The 17,161-nt window shown below is 48.7% G+C and overlaps 1 protein-coding gene across 2 annotated transcripts; it reads left to right on the forward strand.

The window, feature by feature from the left end:
- Nucleotides 1–613: 613 nt before the first annotated feature.
- Nucleotides 614–12,733, forward strand: ELP6 (elongator acetyltransferase complex subunit 6). Of its 2 annotated transcripts, XM_082749074.1 has the most exons (7): nucleotides 614–795; nucleotides 2,320–2,398; nucleotides 3,788–3,858; nucleotides 6,538–6,656; nucleotides 8,257–8,458; nucleotides 10,437–10,583; nucleotides 11,706–12,733. In XM_082749074.1, the coding sequence occupies exons 1-7, from the start codon at nucleotides 742–744 to the stop codon at nucleotides 11,832–11,834; spliced, it is 801 nt and encodes a 266-aa protein (XP_082605200.1). In that variant the 5' UTR covers nucleotides 614–741; the 3' UTR covers nucleotides 11,835–12,733. The 2 variants fall into 2 exon arrangements, with proteins under 2 accessions (XP_082605200.1, XP_082605201.1); XM_082749075.1 differs by lacking the exon at nucleotides 3,788–3,858.
- Nucleotides 12,734–17,161: the final 4,428 nt, after the last annotated feature.

Consider the following 17,161-nt stretch of genomic DNA (forward strand, 5'->3'; position numbering starts at 1 on the left):
AGTGATATCTGAGCAAAGACCTGGAACAAGTGGGGGATTTTTTAAATCTTCCGAGTGTCTGGGAGAACAGCATTCCAGGAGGGAGGCACAGTTGGTGCAAAAGCCCTTAGTGGGAGCATACAAGGTGTGCTCCAATCACATTTTCACAGCGAGCCTACCTTGATAACCTCTTTAATTCCTAACCTATCCTTACCCCACCGTTACCCCCTTACCCAGCTTGTGCTCCCCAACCCCCAAGAACTCTTCCATACACAATCCCGTGATTATTACGTTCGTTTTCTGTTTTGCGAGAAAGCGCGGGCATCCTCACCCATCTCGCTCCCTAACTAGCCCGAACTTAGAAACTTGGGAGGACACACAGCAGGAGCTCGAAAGGTACGGGTGGAGGGGCTGACTGCACTGTCCCGAGGCCCGGGGCTGGGGAGAGAGCGAGGCCAAGGGAAAGCGGAAAAGACCCGTCTCGCGGGCACTCGAAGACCACCGCCCAGCAGGCCCAGCCTCCAGAAGTCACCGCAGGATCTGCGCCCCCGCCCCTACCCTAGCCGGAAGGGCACCCTCGCGCGTGCGCCCGCAGCGCCCAGGTCCAGGTGCCCGCCTGATTGGCTGCAGCGACGCCAAGAAGCGGTGTTGCGCGTGCGCGCTTCCTCCGCGCGGGCCCGAGTGGTGTGCAGCTCCCTGGTCTCTGTCGTCCCCGCAGCAGCTCCGACTCCCGGTCTGGGACAGTAGTGCCCGGAGCTCGGGATGTTCCCAGAACTCAATAACCTTCTCAACACCACCCCTGACAGGGCGGAGCAGGTAAGAGGCCGCGCGGCGAGAAGGGGGCGGGCCCCGGAGCTTGGCGGAAGACCGCATGCCCGGATGAAGCGCACGTGGACTCTTGGGAAAGACGCGACGTCCGCGGGGCACCGAGGCGCCTGGGAGTTGTAGTCCGGGGAGGGCCGACGGGGGACCTGGGCTCGGCGCGGGCGCTTACGGAGGGTGGGCGTCTCTCAAAGTGCCTTGGAAGCTTGGCCGCCTCTGCATTCGTTTACGTTCCCAGACCTGTACCCGGGAGCCCTGGGCGTGCTCACTGGCTCCCGGCGCCCAGAGGAGGAGGTTGTCTGAGAGTCGGAGTTTGATTCTCCCCGTTTCCCAGGAGACTAGCTTCTCATTCGCCCTGAGTTTCTCTCTCTGGCCCTGCGGCATTGTGCAGGTCGCAGTGAACGCTGCTCCTCTTCCTCCTCATGGTCTTGGATGCTGCTCTTCCAGGTTGCTCTCAGCCAGCGTCGGCTTCTGTCAAGTCGGCCTGGGGCACGACAGCTCCGCCACTTTGTTTTCTCCGCACTCCGGGGCATCCCGAAATTTTTCACATTTTAGCCCGGGGCTTACATCTTCCAGGAAACCAACCTGATTTATTTTACAAACTCTGTCCTCCCAAGAAAATGGAAAGCTCCACCAGGCAGCCAAGACAACCATGTGTACCAGTCGGACCTTTTTAGGAACCTGTGGTGTCAGTTGCCCAAACCTGCAGATGGCACTGGCGACCTTCCTAGTTACCTCGGGCACCTCCAGAGTGCTCAGCCCAGGGCCGGAGTGGAGGAATGGGGGGTCAGAGTGGGCACCAGGAAATGACAGCACTAGAGGTAACCCTCAAGGTCTGATCGTGCAATTTTTCAAATTTTATAAGTGAAAGAAAACTCACAACATGAAAGTGTCCTATCAGATACCATTTGATCCCAACCTTCCCTTTGACGGGGAACTAGAGGCGGCTGGAGCAAGGCAGCCAGCCCCTGTGGAGTCCATCTTTAGATATAGTCTTTCCAGGACTTTCCATGACCAGAGCTCTCATCTAGGGCCACTGGGATGAGAACCTTGTTACTGGAGGTCTGCCAACTATTACTTCTCCCCTCTGCCCCCACCCTATTGGACAGAATTGGTATCAGAATTAGAAATAGGAATTAAGTTGGCTCAGATTAGTTTTATGAACGCCCATTCCCATCTTGGCAGGCTGTGATTTTTATTCGATTCTGACAGTAAAAGCTTCTTTTGTTCAGAGTCTTGTTCTCCCCAGGACTGGTCCCTGAGGTACCACGGTGAATGAGGAAGATGAGGCACTTCATTCTGCTTGCCTTGGAGAAGTAGAAGCCGAGATATGTTTACCTATAACAAGTGATTTAATCAGTCACTTTAAGCAATCACTTCAAGTATTGTTTCTTTCCCTTGTTTTGACTTATTTCCTTTTTTTTTTTGGTAATCCATGTGTGTGTCTCTGTGTGTATAAGATACTGACCTCTTTCCAGGGAGTCTAATTCACCTTTTTGTGTTCCTCTTAACTTTTAGGGGAAACTGACTCTACTCTGTGATGCCAAGACCGACGGCAGCTTCCTTGTGCACCACTTTCTCTCCTTCTACCTCAAAGGTACAGGATTCATTGATGTTGTAGAAAAAGAAACCTAAGGCAAAACACAATGGGAATAGCGTTAACCAACAAGGGCTTTGGTGTTTGGGTAGCCAGATGGCTGTTTATTAGGTCATAGGTTACTTGACCGCCTTGCTCCCTGCCCATCCTCCCAAAGGGTGGTACGTACTCTCTGTATCCATGTCATATCTTCTCTTCTCCACCAAGCGTGTGTGCAGTCTCACGGAGACTCTTGTGGCCTCCTGATTTAGTTGCTCCTTGATCCTTGTGTACTTGAGGTCCTTAGGACCTGGATCCATTGACAAGTTGCCCGGGCAGGAGATGCTTCCTAAAGAACGTAGGGAGGGAAACTGTAGGGCCAGCACAATTTATAGAAGTAGATTAGAAGAAGAAAACAGACGATGAAAAAGAGACTCATTTATCAACTGATTGCTTCTTGAGCCCCTGCTGAGCCAGGCCAAGATAGAGGGTAGACATTTGGCACTCTTAGTTGTAATAATTCACAGCTTTGAAAATTGTTTTCTTTTCCAGATGATGTTATTGTCCGCACTGAAAGAGCAAGAGAATCTACGGTTAAATTATTAGAACTAATTGTGTTCCATAAGGTAGCTAGGGCCTAATAACTTCTTAGATATAAGACCAGTTTTGAAAAAAAAATTAGTTGTATTTCTGTATGCCAACAATAAACAGAAAACATTATTTATTTGTTTGTTTGTTTTTAAAAGATTTTATTTATTTTTCAGGGAGAGATTGGAGAGCACAAGCACAAGCAGGGGGAGTGGCAGGCAGAGGGAGAAACGGGCTCCTTGCTGAGCAAGGAACCTGATGTAGGATTCTACCCCAGGACCCTGGGATCAAAACCTGAGCCAAAGGCAGACCCCTAACTGACTAAGCCACCCACGCATCTTCAAATAGTGTTTTTTAAAAAGCACAGTTGGATGAGGCATCTGGATGGCTCAGTGGGTTAAGCCTCTGCCTTTGGCTCAGGTCATGATCTCAGGGTCCTAGGATCGAGCCCCACATCGTGCTCTCTGCTCAGTGGGGAGCCTGCTTCCCCCTCTCTCTCTGCCTGCCTCTCTGCCTACTTATGATCATTCTATCAAATAAATAAAAATCTTAAAAAACAAACAAACAAACCACAATTGGTTTAAAATAGAACAAAGTAAGGTATACCTAGTAGTACACGTAACAGAATTACATCTCAGGTTCGATGAAATAAGACATATATGAGAAAATGTGCGTCTTAGAATGAAATTGGGTATGTCATATTGCAAGGCCCCTTGAGTCTGTCTAGACCTGCCCCAGTGCTTTTGTTTCCAGAAGTATGAACTAGATGAGAGTGATTGTAAGTGAAGACTTCACTAAAAATCTGTTTGCTTTGTTTTCTAGCTAATTGTAAAGTCTGCTTTGTGGCACTCGTCCAGTCCTTCAGTCACTACAATATCGTGGGAAGGAAGTTGGTAAATATTGTAGACCTCCGAGGTGCAGTCCCTGAGTATGTGGGTCATGCCGGTGTGAGTGGGGTCAAGGCTGGTCTCCCCTCTCTGGGTTCTAGAGAACTTAGCAAGAGAGTGACTAAGGAAATCACAGGGTGCTGAACCCCTTATCTGAAGGGCTAAGGCAGCATCTCTTCCTGTTTTATTAATTTAGTTTTTAGAACCACATCTGTTGTTAATCCAGTGCAACTCTACTGACTCTGGACCAGTTACGATTTTCTCCTTCTAGTGTGGGCTTTAATCTTAGTTTTGCTGAGTTGAAGATCACAGCTTGTTCTACCCCCAAACTGAGTGCCTCCTGTCTTTCTCTCAGTTTAGAGCTTACATCTCCCCGGATGTGGGAAGAGGTGCTTTTGTCACCAGCTCCTTATCTTATCTTGGCCTGTCCCTCATCTTAATCGATGCAGGCAGGAAAGAATAAGATGGCCAAGAGGCTGGTGAACTTTCTGGCCTAACCTAGGCCATCACCCCTGACCTGTGACCGTGGGGGCTTACTGTTTTCCATTTTTGTTTTTGTTTTTGGTCTTGTTTTGTTTTTAGTAGGCCCGCCTCAGAGAGGGAAAGAAGCAGGCCACTCATTAGCAGCAATGTATTGAAATGTCAGTTTTCCTACTGGGCCATGTCACCGCCTGATGTCACTGTGTTGGGGAGAAACTAATGAGAGCATAAGAGGAGGGTAGACTCTTTCCCATCCTCTGCAGAGAAAGAAGTTGTTCCTGTGTTAGAGGTCAGAGCATGAGCTCAGAGAGAGCAGTCATGTTAAGAACATGTTACAGGGGCACCTGGGTGGCTCAGTGTGTTAAAGCCTCTGCCTTCGGCTCAGGTCATGATCCCAGGGTCCTGGGATCAAGCCCCACATTGGGCTCTTTGCTCAGCAGGGAGCCTGCTTTCTCCTCTCTCTCTGCCTGCCTCTCTGCCTACTTGTGATCTCTGTCTGTCAAATAAATAAATAAAATCTTTAAAAAAAAAAAAAAAAAAGAACATGTTACATTCCACGTCTGTGAAGCATGTCTCTGTGACCCTAGCATCTGTGTTTCTGGATGAGAAATCAACGTTCGCTCGTGTCCAGATTGGTACCTTTGAGTTGTCGTCGACACAGCAGGACTGGCACACACAGCACTGGGCACATGGAGGGCTGGAGTGTGAGCCTCCGTGCTCTGGGTGTGTTACTGAACTGCTGTTAGGGGAACGGTAATGAGCGAGAGCAGAGGTGACAAGCAGGAGTCTTTCTGTCTGCCAGGGGTCACTGTGGGGCTGATGGCACTGCTTAGTGGAGGGCACCAGGGTGTGAATGAACACTTGAGACTTGGCCTAGGAGCATGAGGAGTCTAGAGAGTTCCATGTGACCTGTTTCTGCACAGATAGAGCAGTGGGCTGCCTATCTAGATTATATCCATCTTTGGGAGTTTGTCGAAATGCAGATCGTTGGGCGCTGCCCGCAGATCTTCTGGTTCTGGAAGTCTGGAGTGGCGCTCCAGGATCTGCCTTATAATTGGGTGACTTAAGATCTTCTCAGTCGGCTAGGTCATGAAGAGCCCTATTGAGAAGTTCTGGTCTAGGGGCCCCTGGCTGGCTCAGTCCAGGACCTCTTGATCTTTGAGGGATCAAGAGCCCCATATCAGGTATAGAGATTATTTTTAAAAATAAAAAAACTTAAAAAAAAGAAAAGGGCTGATCTAGAGAAGGGGTTGACCCATCTGTTTATGTATCATGTGTGGTTTCCCTCACTCTACAGAGCTGAGGAGTAATAGCACAGATCGTGGCCCACAAAGCCTATGTTGCCACCTCCGTTGTCCACCTCCGAACTAGTGCGTCAGGAGTTCGTGTCGCCCTAGCTCTCGTGGGAGTGCCGCCTCTGAGGAAGAGGGAGGAGAAGGAGAGCCTGCTGCTGATGAGATCGTCCTCTGTGGCCAGCAGCCTGGCAGTCGGTCTGGGAGCTGTGTTACTGAGAACCTCAGAGCCCCGCTGAGGTCCTGTGCCGCTGAGGCGCACCTGACAGGGTTTGTGAGGTCCAGAGCCAGCATCTGGCCCTTTCTTCTGCAGCCAGCACTTTTCAGACCTTGGTCATTCTCCCACCATTTTTTTTTTTTAAGATTTTATTTATTTATTTGACAGACAGAGATCACAAGTAGGCAGAGAGGCAGGCAGAGAGAGAGGAGAAAGCAGGCTCCCTGCTGAGCAGAGAGCCAGATGTGGGACTCGATCCCAGGACCCTGAGATCATGACCCAAGCCGAAGGCAGTGGCTTTAACCCACTAAGCCACCCAGGTGCCCACTCCCACCATTTTACTGTCATTATTATCATTTCTAAATGTGCTTAACTTGGTAAATACGTACATTTGAAGAGTTTATGATAGACTTCATGATACTATTGCAAATTAAAGCCAAGTATTGAGCCATGATGAAAACAGACGTGTAAGCAAAACGTCAGTTCTTTGCGAAGTGACCATTAAATATAAAGGCACAGTGGGGCTGGTGGGTTGGGGACACCCAGTGGAAAGAAGGCACGGGCCCCAACCAAAGGTGGACAGCTGCACGTTTACGGGGCTTAGAATGTGTCCTGTGCCCTCTTGTGAGCTGGAGTCTGGCCGCTGGGGTGGGTTCGCCTGCAAGGCACCGTGATTCACTCTCCCGTGTTGTTCAGGGTGTCAGCCTGACTGCGGCCCAGGAATGTGGGCAGCTTGTGTTCCTCGAGGGACTTAAGTCTTCGGTGGATGTCTTCTTCCGGGCTCAGGCAGAGCCACACCCCCTGCAGTTCCTCAGGTCAGTCAGCCCCGACCCCTGCCCAGAAGTACCCAGTGTGGGGGGGGGCCCAGATCAGGCTTGCTCTGTGATTCCTTGTCCCTGGCATGTGGCATGTGAGGGGACGGAGCTGCCTCCAGAAGGCAGACGCTTCCCTGGTGTTGTGGCTTCATCAGAGAGCCCTTGGCTCATGGACCTCATGGGCCAGAGGGCGTATGGCTGACCCAAAAGTTATAGAAAGTGTTATTTGCTGGGAGTATGGCAGAACAGTATGTTTTTTCCAACCCTGGCTCAGAGCCTTAGCACATACCTTTGTTCTGTTTTTGGCTCAATATACAGGGCTCAGCAAAGTACGGCCTGTGGGTCAGCTACCTGTTTTTGTAGATAAAGGTTTTTTTTTTATTTTATTTTATATTTTTATTTATTTGAGAGAGAGATCACAAGTAGGCAGAGAGGCTGGCAGGTGGTGGGGAAGCAGGCTCCCCACTGAGTAGAGAGCCTGATGCGGGGCTCGATCCCAAGACCCTGAGATCATGACCTAAGCCAAAGGCAGAGGCTTAACCCACTGAGCCACCCAGGTACCCCTGTAGATAAAGTTTTATTAGAATAGCTGCATTCCCTTGTTTGCATATTGTCCTGGCTGTTTTGCACTCCAGCGGTAGGGTTGAGTTGCTGAGGCAGACACCATAGGACCCACAAGCCTCAAATTTTACTGTTGCCCTTTAAGAAAAGATCTGTTGACCCTGGGTTTGCTATTCTGAGACTGGTTTTCCTGTTTCTTGTCCTTTGTGAGTGTCAGACATAAACACAGCTCTGTGCAGACCCCCCACGTGGCTACTCTCCTTTGCTCCACAAGGGAGTCCCTGCTTGAGCTTTCCCCGCCTCCCACAAGACCGGGCCTTGTGTAGTGGCTGGAAGGCGGTGTAGAGTCAGAAGGCCCCATACCCCGACCCTGTGCGTGTGATCTTGCACATAGCCTTTACCATCTCCGAACCTGGTGTCTTCTTCGGAATGATGGGCCTGGTTACACTTCACCCCCCAGGCTGTGGGAAGTTGCTGTCCTTGCTGTTAGTGGAGCTCAGACCTGGGGTGTGGGCTGGTGCCTAGGCCCTGTGCTCTGGTGCTTTTTGAGCCTCTGTTGCTGGGAGGTGTCTGCCCCGGGTAGACACTGGGGAGGCTTGTTCAGAAACAGGCGGAATCTGTTTGGTACACAAACAGCCCTTAGACCTTGGTCCCTCACCGCTAGGTCACCTGAATTGCTGTTTAGCTTTTTGTCCCCATGACGGCCTCCCGGGAAGGCTTCTCCTGCCTGCCTAATCCAGGTTAATCTTCCGATGCTTTAGCTCTTAGGTGGAGGGGTGGCATGGTGTCTCATTAGGGAGGCTGTTTATTTTGTGTCCCCCAGTGCTTTGTACCTCCTAGGCCTCAAAGAGTGTTTGAAGTACAGCCCGCTCGTGTGTGCATGCATACCTTTTCTTTACAACCAGATCAGGAACCCCTTTGGCCGAGGCCTGTGATCCAGTTCTTTGCCTCCCCTCTGCCTGTTTTTGTGAGGCTTCTCGGTCCCAGATAAACATTCGTAGAGAGAGAACTCGCTAATGAGTCGTGCTTGATGTTCCAGGGAGGCCGATGTGGGGAACCTGCAGAACCTGTATGAGTTTGTCCGAGAGGCTCTGAAGCCCATGGAGGATGGACAGGCCGCCTGGAGGTACCCGGTCCTGCTGGTGGACGACCTCAGTGTGCTGCTGAGCCTGGGCCTGGGGGCAGTGGCTGTGTTGGACTTCATGCACTACTGCAGAGTTGCTGTGTGCTGGGAACAAAAGGTATTGATCGGCCTGCTCTTTGTGCTCCCGCTCTGACCTCCATGGGCCTAGGCGGGTCCACACCTCCCTTGCTTGCGGTGCTCTTTCTTGTGGATTCACCTTGGGGTTTGGCTTTATGCTGGTAGGCCCAGAAATCTTTTGGTCTACCATCCTCCACTCCCCTACTTGCCACTGTTAAAAAATAAGGGCCTCCAAATGAAAAGGTTGACCGGTACTGTCTTGACGGTAGCCGGTCGTGTGTGGTACTACAGCAGTCCTAGCTCCGGCACACGTTGCTTCATGTCCCGGGAGAAGTCATTGTCACTCTGCATGGACTTTGAAGATCAGTTAAGGTATAAACTGCTGTAAAAAAATTGTGAGATGTGATGCAAGTATAGGACATAACTGTTAACTGTCAAATGATGAGGCAAAAATGGGGATTTTGCCAACACAGAGCAATGGGAGTAGACCCATCTATATGATATAGGAATGGCTTTGGTGCCTGCCTCACGGGAACCCAATGGCAGGAGTTTAGTGACACGAAGTTTGCAACACACCCACACAGCATCTGGCTCCCGGCGGCTGTTCTTCAGCATGTGATGGTGCCCCTGGCAGGTGCCTGTGGCCCTCAGCGCCGTGCGGTCAGGCTGCGGTGCTGGGCAGAGGGTGAGGTGAGCTAGTAGAGTCAGCCGGGGCTGTATGTTCCCAGCAGGGCATGTTGAACCCTCCTGTGCAAGGGCCTGCTTGGCAGCCAGGCTCGGGGGAACTCCAGGGACCAGAGGGCTGCAGTCACAGGCGCCGGGAGCCTGGCAACAGAAAGAACGGGAGGAGGAGGGACCGGAAGGGGCGTGGAGGGAGCCATCAGCCACACGGCGGCAGGCATACTGCCTGCAGCTTAGCTTGCTCTGTGGCCTGCTGCTACCCTCGGTTTGGAAAAATACCTCTTTCAATTCAAAAAGTATAACTTGAGAATAGTTTAAGAAAGAAAAAAGTAAGTAGCACAAAGAGTAGTACAAAGTAGCGGTCTCTTCCCCCACGTGGATATCTTTCCCGAGAGTCTGTGCAATTGTGAACATGTTTTATGTAGTGTGTGTGTTTCCTGTTGTGTGTTTTTCTTCCCGTCACTGGTCACCTGCCATGCCATTTCATAACACACCTGTATTTTGGTGTCTGTTGCCTAAGAACGGAACACTTGAGTCTGCTTTCTTCTTCTTTTTTTTTTTTTTTTTAAGATTTTATTTATTTATTTGACAGACAGAGATCACAAGTAGGCAGAGAGGCAGGCAGAGAGAGGAGGAAGCAGGCTCCCTCTCTGAGCAGAGAGCCCAATGCGGGGCTTGATCCCAAGACCCTGGGATCATGACCTGAGCCGAAGGCAGAGGCTTTAACCCTCTGAGCCACCTAGGCACCCCTGCTTTCTTCTTTTTAATGACTGGAGAGTGTGCCTCTGAAAGGACTTACAGCGTAGCCCCTTCAGCGGGTCGACCTCCCCCTGTGGTTCTGGTTGGCCAGCTCCTGCCTGCCCTTCTGCCTCTGCTCACATGCGGCCATCTCCTGACCCTCTCCGCTGGGCCTGATAGGATGCCTCTTCCTGGGCTCCCTCAGTCCCCCATGCTGCCTTTTCTCCTGGCCTGTGTCCTGTGTCATTTCCAGGCCCACACCACTGCCCTCTGATCTCCTCTGCGGTCTGGCCCGTGCTGAGCACTCAGGAACCGCCGACCGGAAGAACGGGAGCCTGGCAGAAAGGCGGCACTTTCTGCTAACATGGAGAACCACAGGCCAAGTTGAGCTTAGTTTAAGAGGGATTGAGCTGGTTGGATGTGCTGGCGAGGCTGGAATTAGGGTCTTGGAGCGTAAGCAGGCATCCTTCTTAGCCGCAGCAGTAGCATGGAGGCTGATCAGGGTGAAGACGTGCAGGGGATTGGAGGCCCTGAAAGCTCGGGGCCCTCCGATGGCCCTGCCTGGAGGAGCAGCTTCTCAACTTGACTCTCTGTTGCAGGGAAACATCGTGGCCCTGGTACATGACAGTGGAGACGCCGAGGACGAGGAGAATGACATCCTCTTGAATGGCCTTAGTCACCAGAGCCACCTGATCCTGCGGGCCGAGGGCCTGGCTACGGGCTTCTGCAGGGATGTGCACGGACAGGTGCGCAGGGGCTCATGGGGCACAAGTTACTGCTTCTGTGCCTGAGCCAAGGCCTTGCGTGGGATGGTGTCGGGCCCTAGGGGTTGTTGGGTTGGGGTGTTCCTTCGGGTACAAGGGAAACCTTAGGAGTCGTGTGAATGCAAGACAGAGTCTGTTCCAGATGGGGCTAGCCTCACACAGCGGTGCACATTTTCCACGGTGGTCCCATTTGTGCCCGAAGTGGGACTTCTAAAAAGGAGACCGCCATCTGGAGCAGAATTCTGCTGTCCAGCAGTGGAAGGCCTCTGCAGGGCCACAGCAGGCTTGGTATACTCGGCAGTGCTGCTCCTTTTAAGCTACAGACCTGGGAGGACCATCCCCGTGGCTGGGGGGTGCTGCCGCCCCGCTGCTGCCTCTGACCAGAATGTTTGAGAACTTGGGCAGAAGCTTAGAGTCTTGTCTTGGGAAGGACCCCACCCAAGGGGTTCTACCCCCACCCAAGGGGTTCTCTGCCTCCTAGAACTTCTGTCTTGGAATATCCCCCAAAGTCCCTGCCATGGCTTCCAGGTTACCTTGACATTGACCACTCTCGACGTATTAAGCATGGGTGAGAGTTTTGGCCCAGAGTTAGAAAAGAAAAGAAAAGGGCAAGCCCAGAGATGCTGTGTTGGTGGCACCTATGTGCACCGTGTGAGCAAAGGGTTCAGAGGAGGTTCTCCGAGGCCAGGCCCCCAGAGCGTTCTCGCATGCCTAGCATTGAGACATCATCAGAATAAACGTCTAGCCTTCCTGAGCCTGATTGAATGTACTGACTCTCATGAGCTGATTTTCAGAATCAGGATAGCCAACAAAACCACACATAGAAAAAAAGACCAAAAGAGAAAATAAAAACACTTAAGTGGTTTTTCCCTGGAGGGCTGTTTTTCTTTTTCCTTCTCTTACACATTTTCTGTAACGAGCAGATATCACTCCTAGACCGAAGGGTTAGTTTTAGTTAGCTGGTAATAAGCTTTGTTTCCGAAGTGGGTCGCATGGCTGCCTGGCATGTGACTGGGACCCCCTGCAGGCCTCGGTCGCTGGGGGTGGAGGAGGCAGGGACGTGGGAGCTCTGCTTCTCTTTCATTCTTCTCCTTGTCCCTGTAGCTGAGGATCCTCTGGCGGACACCATCACAGCCTGCGGCCCAGCGGGACCGGAGCCTCACTTACCAGTACAAGATACAGGACAAAAGTGTGTCCTTTTTTGCCAAAGGAATGTCTCCTGCTGTTCTGTGACCTGATTGAGGAGCACATGGAGTGACCTTGGACCATTTTCAGATGTGAAAGATAGAGTGATGGGTCAGAATGGACCTGTACACCTTTGAAGTGGCATTTCAGTCTGGACCGGCAGCCCTGCTGCGGTGCGGGGCAGCGGAATGGGGCCGTGATGGACGCCCTCGTTCCCCAGGGCCCTGGGCAGAAAACGCAGAGGGAGTGGTAACCCAGCCTCTGCAGAGAGAGACGCCACATGTCGAACCCAGGTGAAAATGGTGCTGGGAGCCTTCCCTTAAATACGCTTAAATGTGCTTTCACCTCGACCACCCAGCGGGGGTATGAATGTGCCAGCTAGGAGATGGTCCCGGGTGGCAGGCACCCGAGGGACGCCGTGGGTAATCGTGGCTGGCATGAGGAGAGCCCCATATCTTGGCTTCCTCGTGATGGGCTGTCACATTTCATTTTTACTTGCATCCTGCAGAGGTATTTGCCCTTCAGTCCAGTAAGAAAACCAGTTTAAAGAGGCTTGGCAGTGCACTCAAGGCTGGAGAGCAGCTGTAGGCACCAAAGCCTGACTGAAGTCTGTACTTGCTGACCGAGCCTCCCAGAAACCAGGGGCGCCACTCGGTTCACGGCTTCACTCCCTCCTGGTTCTGGGGTCCCTGGCACGTGATGCTTCCTGGCTTGGTGAGAGGGGTAAGGAGTGTTCTTGCTGCCAGGAGGGATGGGGCCTTGGCAAGTTGCTGCCTCCCTCACCTGCGAAGACCAAAGAGGTGAGCTCTAGCCCCAGTGTCCCATAGATGCCTGTCAGTCAAGATGGGCGCAGGGTAGACCCCAGGGGCAGTCCCTTAAAGTGTGTACATTTTTATTGTATGCAGATTATACCGCAATGAATTTGATTTTAAAAATAAATAAAATGAGGGGCACCTGGGTGGCTCAGTGGTTTAAGCTTCTGCCTTCGGCTCAGGTCATGATCCCAGGGTCCTGGGATCGAGCCCCACATCGGGCTCTCTGCTCTGCAGGGAGCCTGCTTCTTCCTCCTCTCTCTCTGCTTGCCTCTCTGCCTACTTGTGATCTCTGTCAGATAAATAAAAAAAAAATAATAAAAATAAAAAATAAATAAATAAATAAAATGAAACAAGAACACTGCTCTGCAGGGACTGAGGAAATTTATATCCGTTTTTAAAATTCCACTTCTCACATTTTTTAGTTTTTGTAAAAGGGAATAATTCATTACTCCTCCCCTCAAGTCATACCGTTGTGTTGGTTATCCTACTAATAACCAGTAATAGTAGCTACTTTTCTTCTCAAAATATCACAGACCTGATAGAATATTTGAAAATTATAGTTATTGAAGAATCTAATGATTTTTATGAATACTCTTCAGTATTAATACCAGCTTCATCTGAGCTACAGTTCTGAATGGGCATGGCACCCTGAATCTTTTTTTATATGAATGTTGTTATTCTGTTTTTTCACTTAATTTACAATTTAAATTCACAAATTTACTTACTTCACTTAATTAACTTCACTTAATTAATTTGTAAATTAATTAAATTTTTTATATAAGATTTTATTCATTTGAGGGGGGGAGCACAAGCTGAGGGAGAGGGAGAAGCAGGCTCCCCACTTAGCAGGGAGCCCGACTCAGGCCTCTGTCCTAGGACCCTGGGATCATGACCTGAGCCAAAGGTAGATGCTTAACTGATGGAGCCACCCAGGTGTCCCTGAGTTCACTATATTTTAACATTTAATGGTTATTGAGCATTTTATGGTGTCATTATCCTAATTTGCTCTGCTATTCTCTGAGGGTAGGTTCTGGGATTTGTAATTATAAATTGTGTTACAAATACTATTTTACTATTTTTAATCTCATTAAAGATGTTATTTTGGGGGTATCTGGGTGCTCAATTGGTTAAGCATCTGCCTTCAACTCGGGTCATGATGCTAGGGTCCTGGGATCAAACCCCACATCAGGCTCCCTGCTCAGTGGCAAGTCTGCTTCTCCCTTTCCTTCTGCCCTTCCCCACTGTTCATACTTTATCTCTGCCCTCTTCAAATAAATAAAATCTTTAAAAAAAAATTATATTGGGCGCCTGGGTGGCTCAGTGGGTTAAGCCTCTGCCTTCGGCTCAGGTCGTGATCTTGGGGTCCTGGGATCGAGTCCCACATTGGGCTCTCTGCTTGGCGGGGATCCTGCTTCCTCCTCCCTCTCCCTCTCTCTCTCTCTCTCTCTCACCTACTGTGATCTCTCTGTCAAATAAATAAAATCTTTTTTAAAAAATTATAAAGAAAAAAAAATTATAAAGATTTTGTTTTTAAGCAATCTCTGTCCCCAACATGGGGCTCGAACTGAAAACCCTGAAATTGAGAGTCGCATGCTCCAACTGAGCCAGGTGCCCTAGGAATTTTATATACTATACCTTTTTGAAGGTGGGATAAATACTTGTTTCCTGAAAACATTCATACAGTCATTCAACAAATATTAAGCACCTTCTATGTGGCAGGCTGCTGTAGGCACTGAGGGTATGACCATGACAGAGCAGGTCTCTGCCTGCAAGAAATTGAGAAGTAATCTATGTAGAGTTAGACTGTGCTAAGTGCTATAAATAAAACAGGGAAGGGGCACCTGACTGGCTCTGTTGGAAGAGCATGTGACTCTTGATCTCCGGGTTGTGAGTTCAAGCCCCACACTGGGTATAGAGATGACTAAAAAGAAAATAAACTTTAAAAAAGCAGGGGGAAGGGACCTATGAAAGTGAGGGATGATGAAATTTTAGTCTTCTCCCTGAAGTGGAGTTTTTGAATTAAAGCATGGATTGGGGCACCTGGATGGCTCAGTTGGTAGAACATGTGACTCTTGGCTTCCAGTCCTGAGTTCAAGCCTCATAGTGGGCGTGGAGCCTACCAAATTAAAAAGGCAGAACAAAACGTGGACCGGCCCTCCCGTGGTATCATATTGTCCTTCAGAATGATGGAGCCGGTTAACAGTGATCTGTAAGTTTTCCTCCACCAGCATTGGATTTAACTTATCTTTTACGAGTTCAACAGTTGTGTAGAGTTGTGTGAAAACGGACACTTCTTTAACTAGGCTGATTTTCTCTCTCTATTTTCCCATGTGTGGAGAATGTATTCCTCACCTTTAATCACTTATCAGTTAGAATCTGAGGTCAACCTTGTTTTATCCATTCTTTGTAATATTTTGGAAAGGATTTTATCATTTGTTCATGTATATATTTTTCTACTTTTATTTTTTTATTTTATTTTATTTTATTTTTAAAGATTTTATTTATTTATTTGACAGAGAGAGATCACAGTAGACAGAGAGGCAGGCAGAGAGAGAGAGAGAGGGAAGCAGGCTCCCTGCTGAGCAGAGAGCCTGATGTGGGACTCGATCCCAGGACCCTGAGATCATGACCTGAGCCGAAGGCAGCGGCTTAACCACTGAGCCACCCAGGCGCCCTGTATTTTTCTACTTTTAAAAACATTTTATCTTCAGAAAGATTTGTTTTCTATTCCAATATGCATTAGTTCAAGAAATATTTGTGGACTACCGGTTTTATTTAAGAGACCATTAAGATAAAGACAATCCTAAAGGCACCTGCTGTGCTCTGATGGGAGCTAGGAAACAGGCGTCTAAGTAATGTGACCCAGAGGAGATTGATGTTGAGGGCCATCAAAACAACTCAAGTAATGGACGGTGACAGGCTGATCGTCACAGGAAAGAGCAATTATTTCCCCGTCACTTTTTTGCTTTTGTTGAGGGAGCAGAGAATTGGGGAAGAAGTTATGGAGGCAATACTTTTTTTTTTTTAAAGATTTTATTTATTAATTTGACAGAGAGAAATCAGAGAGAGAAATCACAAGTAGACGGAGAGGCAGCCAGAGAGAGAGAGAGGGAAGCAGGCTCCCTGCTGAGCAGAGAGCCTGATGCGGGACTCGATCCCAGGACCCTGAGATCATGACCTGAGCCAAAGGCAGCGGCTCAACCCACTGAGCCACCCAGGCGCCCCTGGAGGCAATACTTTTTGAACAAGACCTTGGAATTACTCCCGTTTTGTCTCTGATGGTACCTTAGTTCTTCAGGATTTGGGAGAGGTATTTTCCTTCCCGAGTGGGATGAAGGTGCTGTGCTTTGTTTTTGTTTTTGTTGTTTCTAGCTTAAAATAATTTTTAAAATATCCTTCAAGTTAACTGATTTGGAATTTGCTACAGTATTGGGGTGCCTGGGTGGCTCAGTGAGTTAAAGCCTCTGGTCGTGATCCCAGGGTTCTGAGATGGAGCCTGGCATCAGGCTCTCTGCTCAACAGGGAGCCTGCTTCCCCCTCTCTCTCTGCCTGCATCTCTGCTAACTTGTGATCTCTGTCCATCAAATAAACAAAATCCTTAAAAAAAAAAAAAAAAAAGAATTTGCTACAGTATTATAATTTGTCTCCATGCTAACTAAATAGCCCAACAGGATTTACTGAAAAGTAGTAATCCTTTCTTGTTATGTAGTTTGGGTTTATTTATATGTAAAGTTCTTAAAATTGAGCTTTTCTGAAATTTGTTTTTACTAGGTATTGAAAGGTTAGTATATGTCTGCTCTCAGGAGCCTTTATTAAAAGGGTACCAGTCCCACTTATTTATCCAGATGAATTTCACCAACTTGGTACTAAACTCCATAAAGTATCCTTCAAGGATATTTTGTTCTCATTTTAAAAATTGTAGTTGTATCATTTTATTTAAAAAATTAGTGAAGAAATTAATACTCTCTTATTAAGTGCTTTTTATTATTGGAGAAGAAATGATCTGGTTTTATAGAGTTTTTTAGGTTTTTTGTTTTGTTTTAAGTAGGCTCCACACCCAGCATGGCACCCAACACAGGGCCTGAACCCATGATTCTGAGATCAAGACCTGAGAAGGGCTGGATGCCTAACCAACTGAGCCACCCAAGTGCCCCCAATTTTGTGGATTTTTCTATGGTGTCTTTGACATAGGGATGTAGTGACTTTTTTTTTTTTTTAGATTTTATTTATTTATTTGACAGAGAGAGAAATCACAAGGAGGCAGAGAGGCAGGCAGAGGGGGAGGGGAAGGTAGGCTCCTTGCTGAGCAAAGAGCCAGATGTGGGGCTCAATCCCAGGACCCTGAGATCATGACCTAAGCCAAAGGCAGAGGCTTAACCCACTGAGCCACTGAGGTGCCCCTGTAGTTGACTTTTTAAAAGGTATAACTTATTTTAGTTTTTCTAAACTAATCTCTAATTGAGATTCCTGAATTTTTAGATATTTTTTCATGTTTTCCTTTTTTCAGATATTAACATCTGCAAATAATGCCAATCTTGCTTATTTTAACTTTAAATAGGG

Source organism: Mustela nivalis (genome assembly GCF_964662115.1).
Source record: "Mustela nivalis genome assembly, chromosome: 1".
NCBI lineage: Eukaryota > Metazoa > Chordata > Mammalia > Carnivora > Mustelidae > Mustela > Mustela nivalis.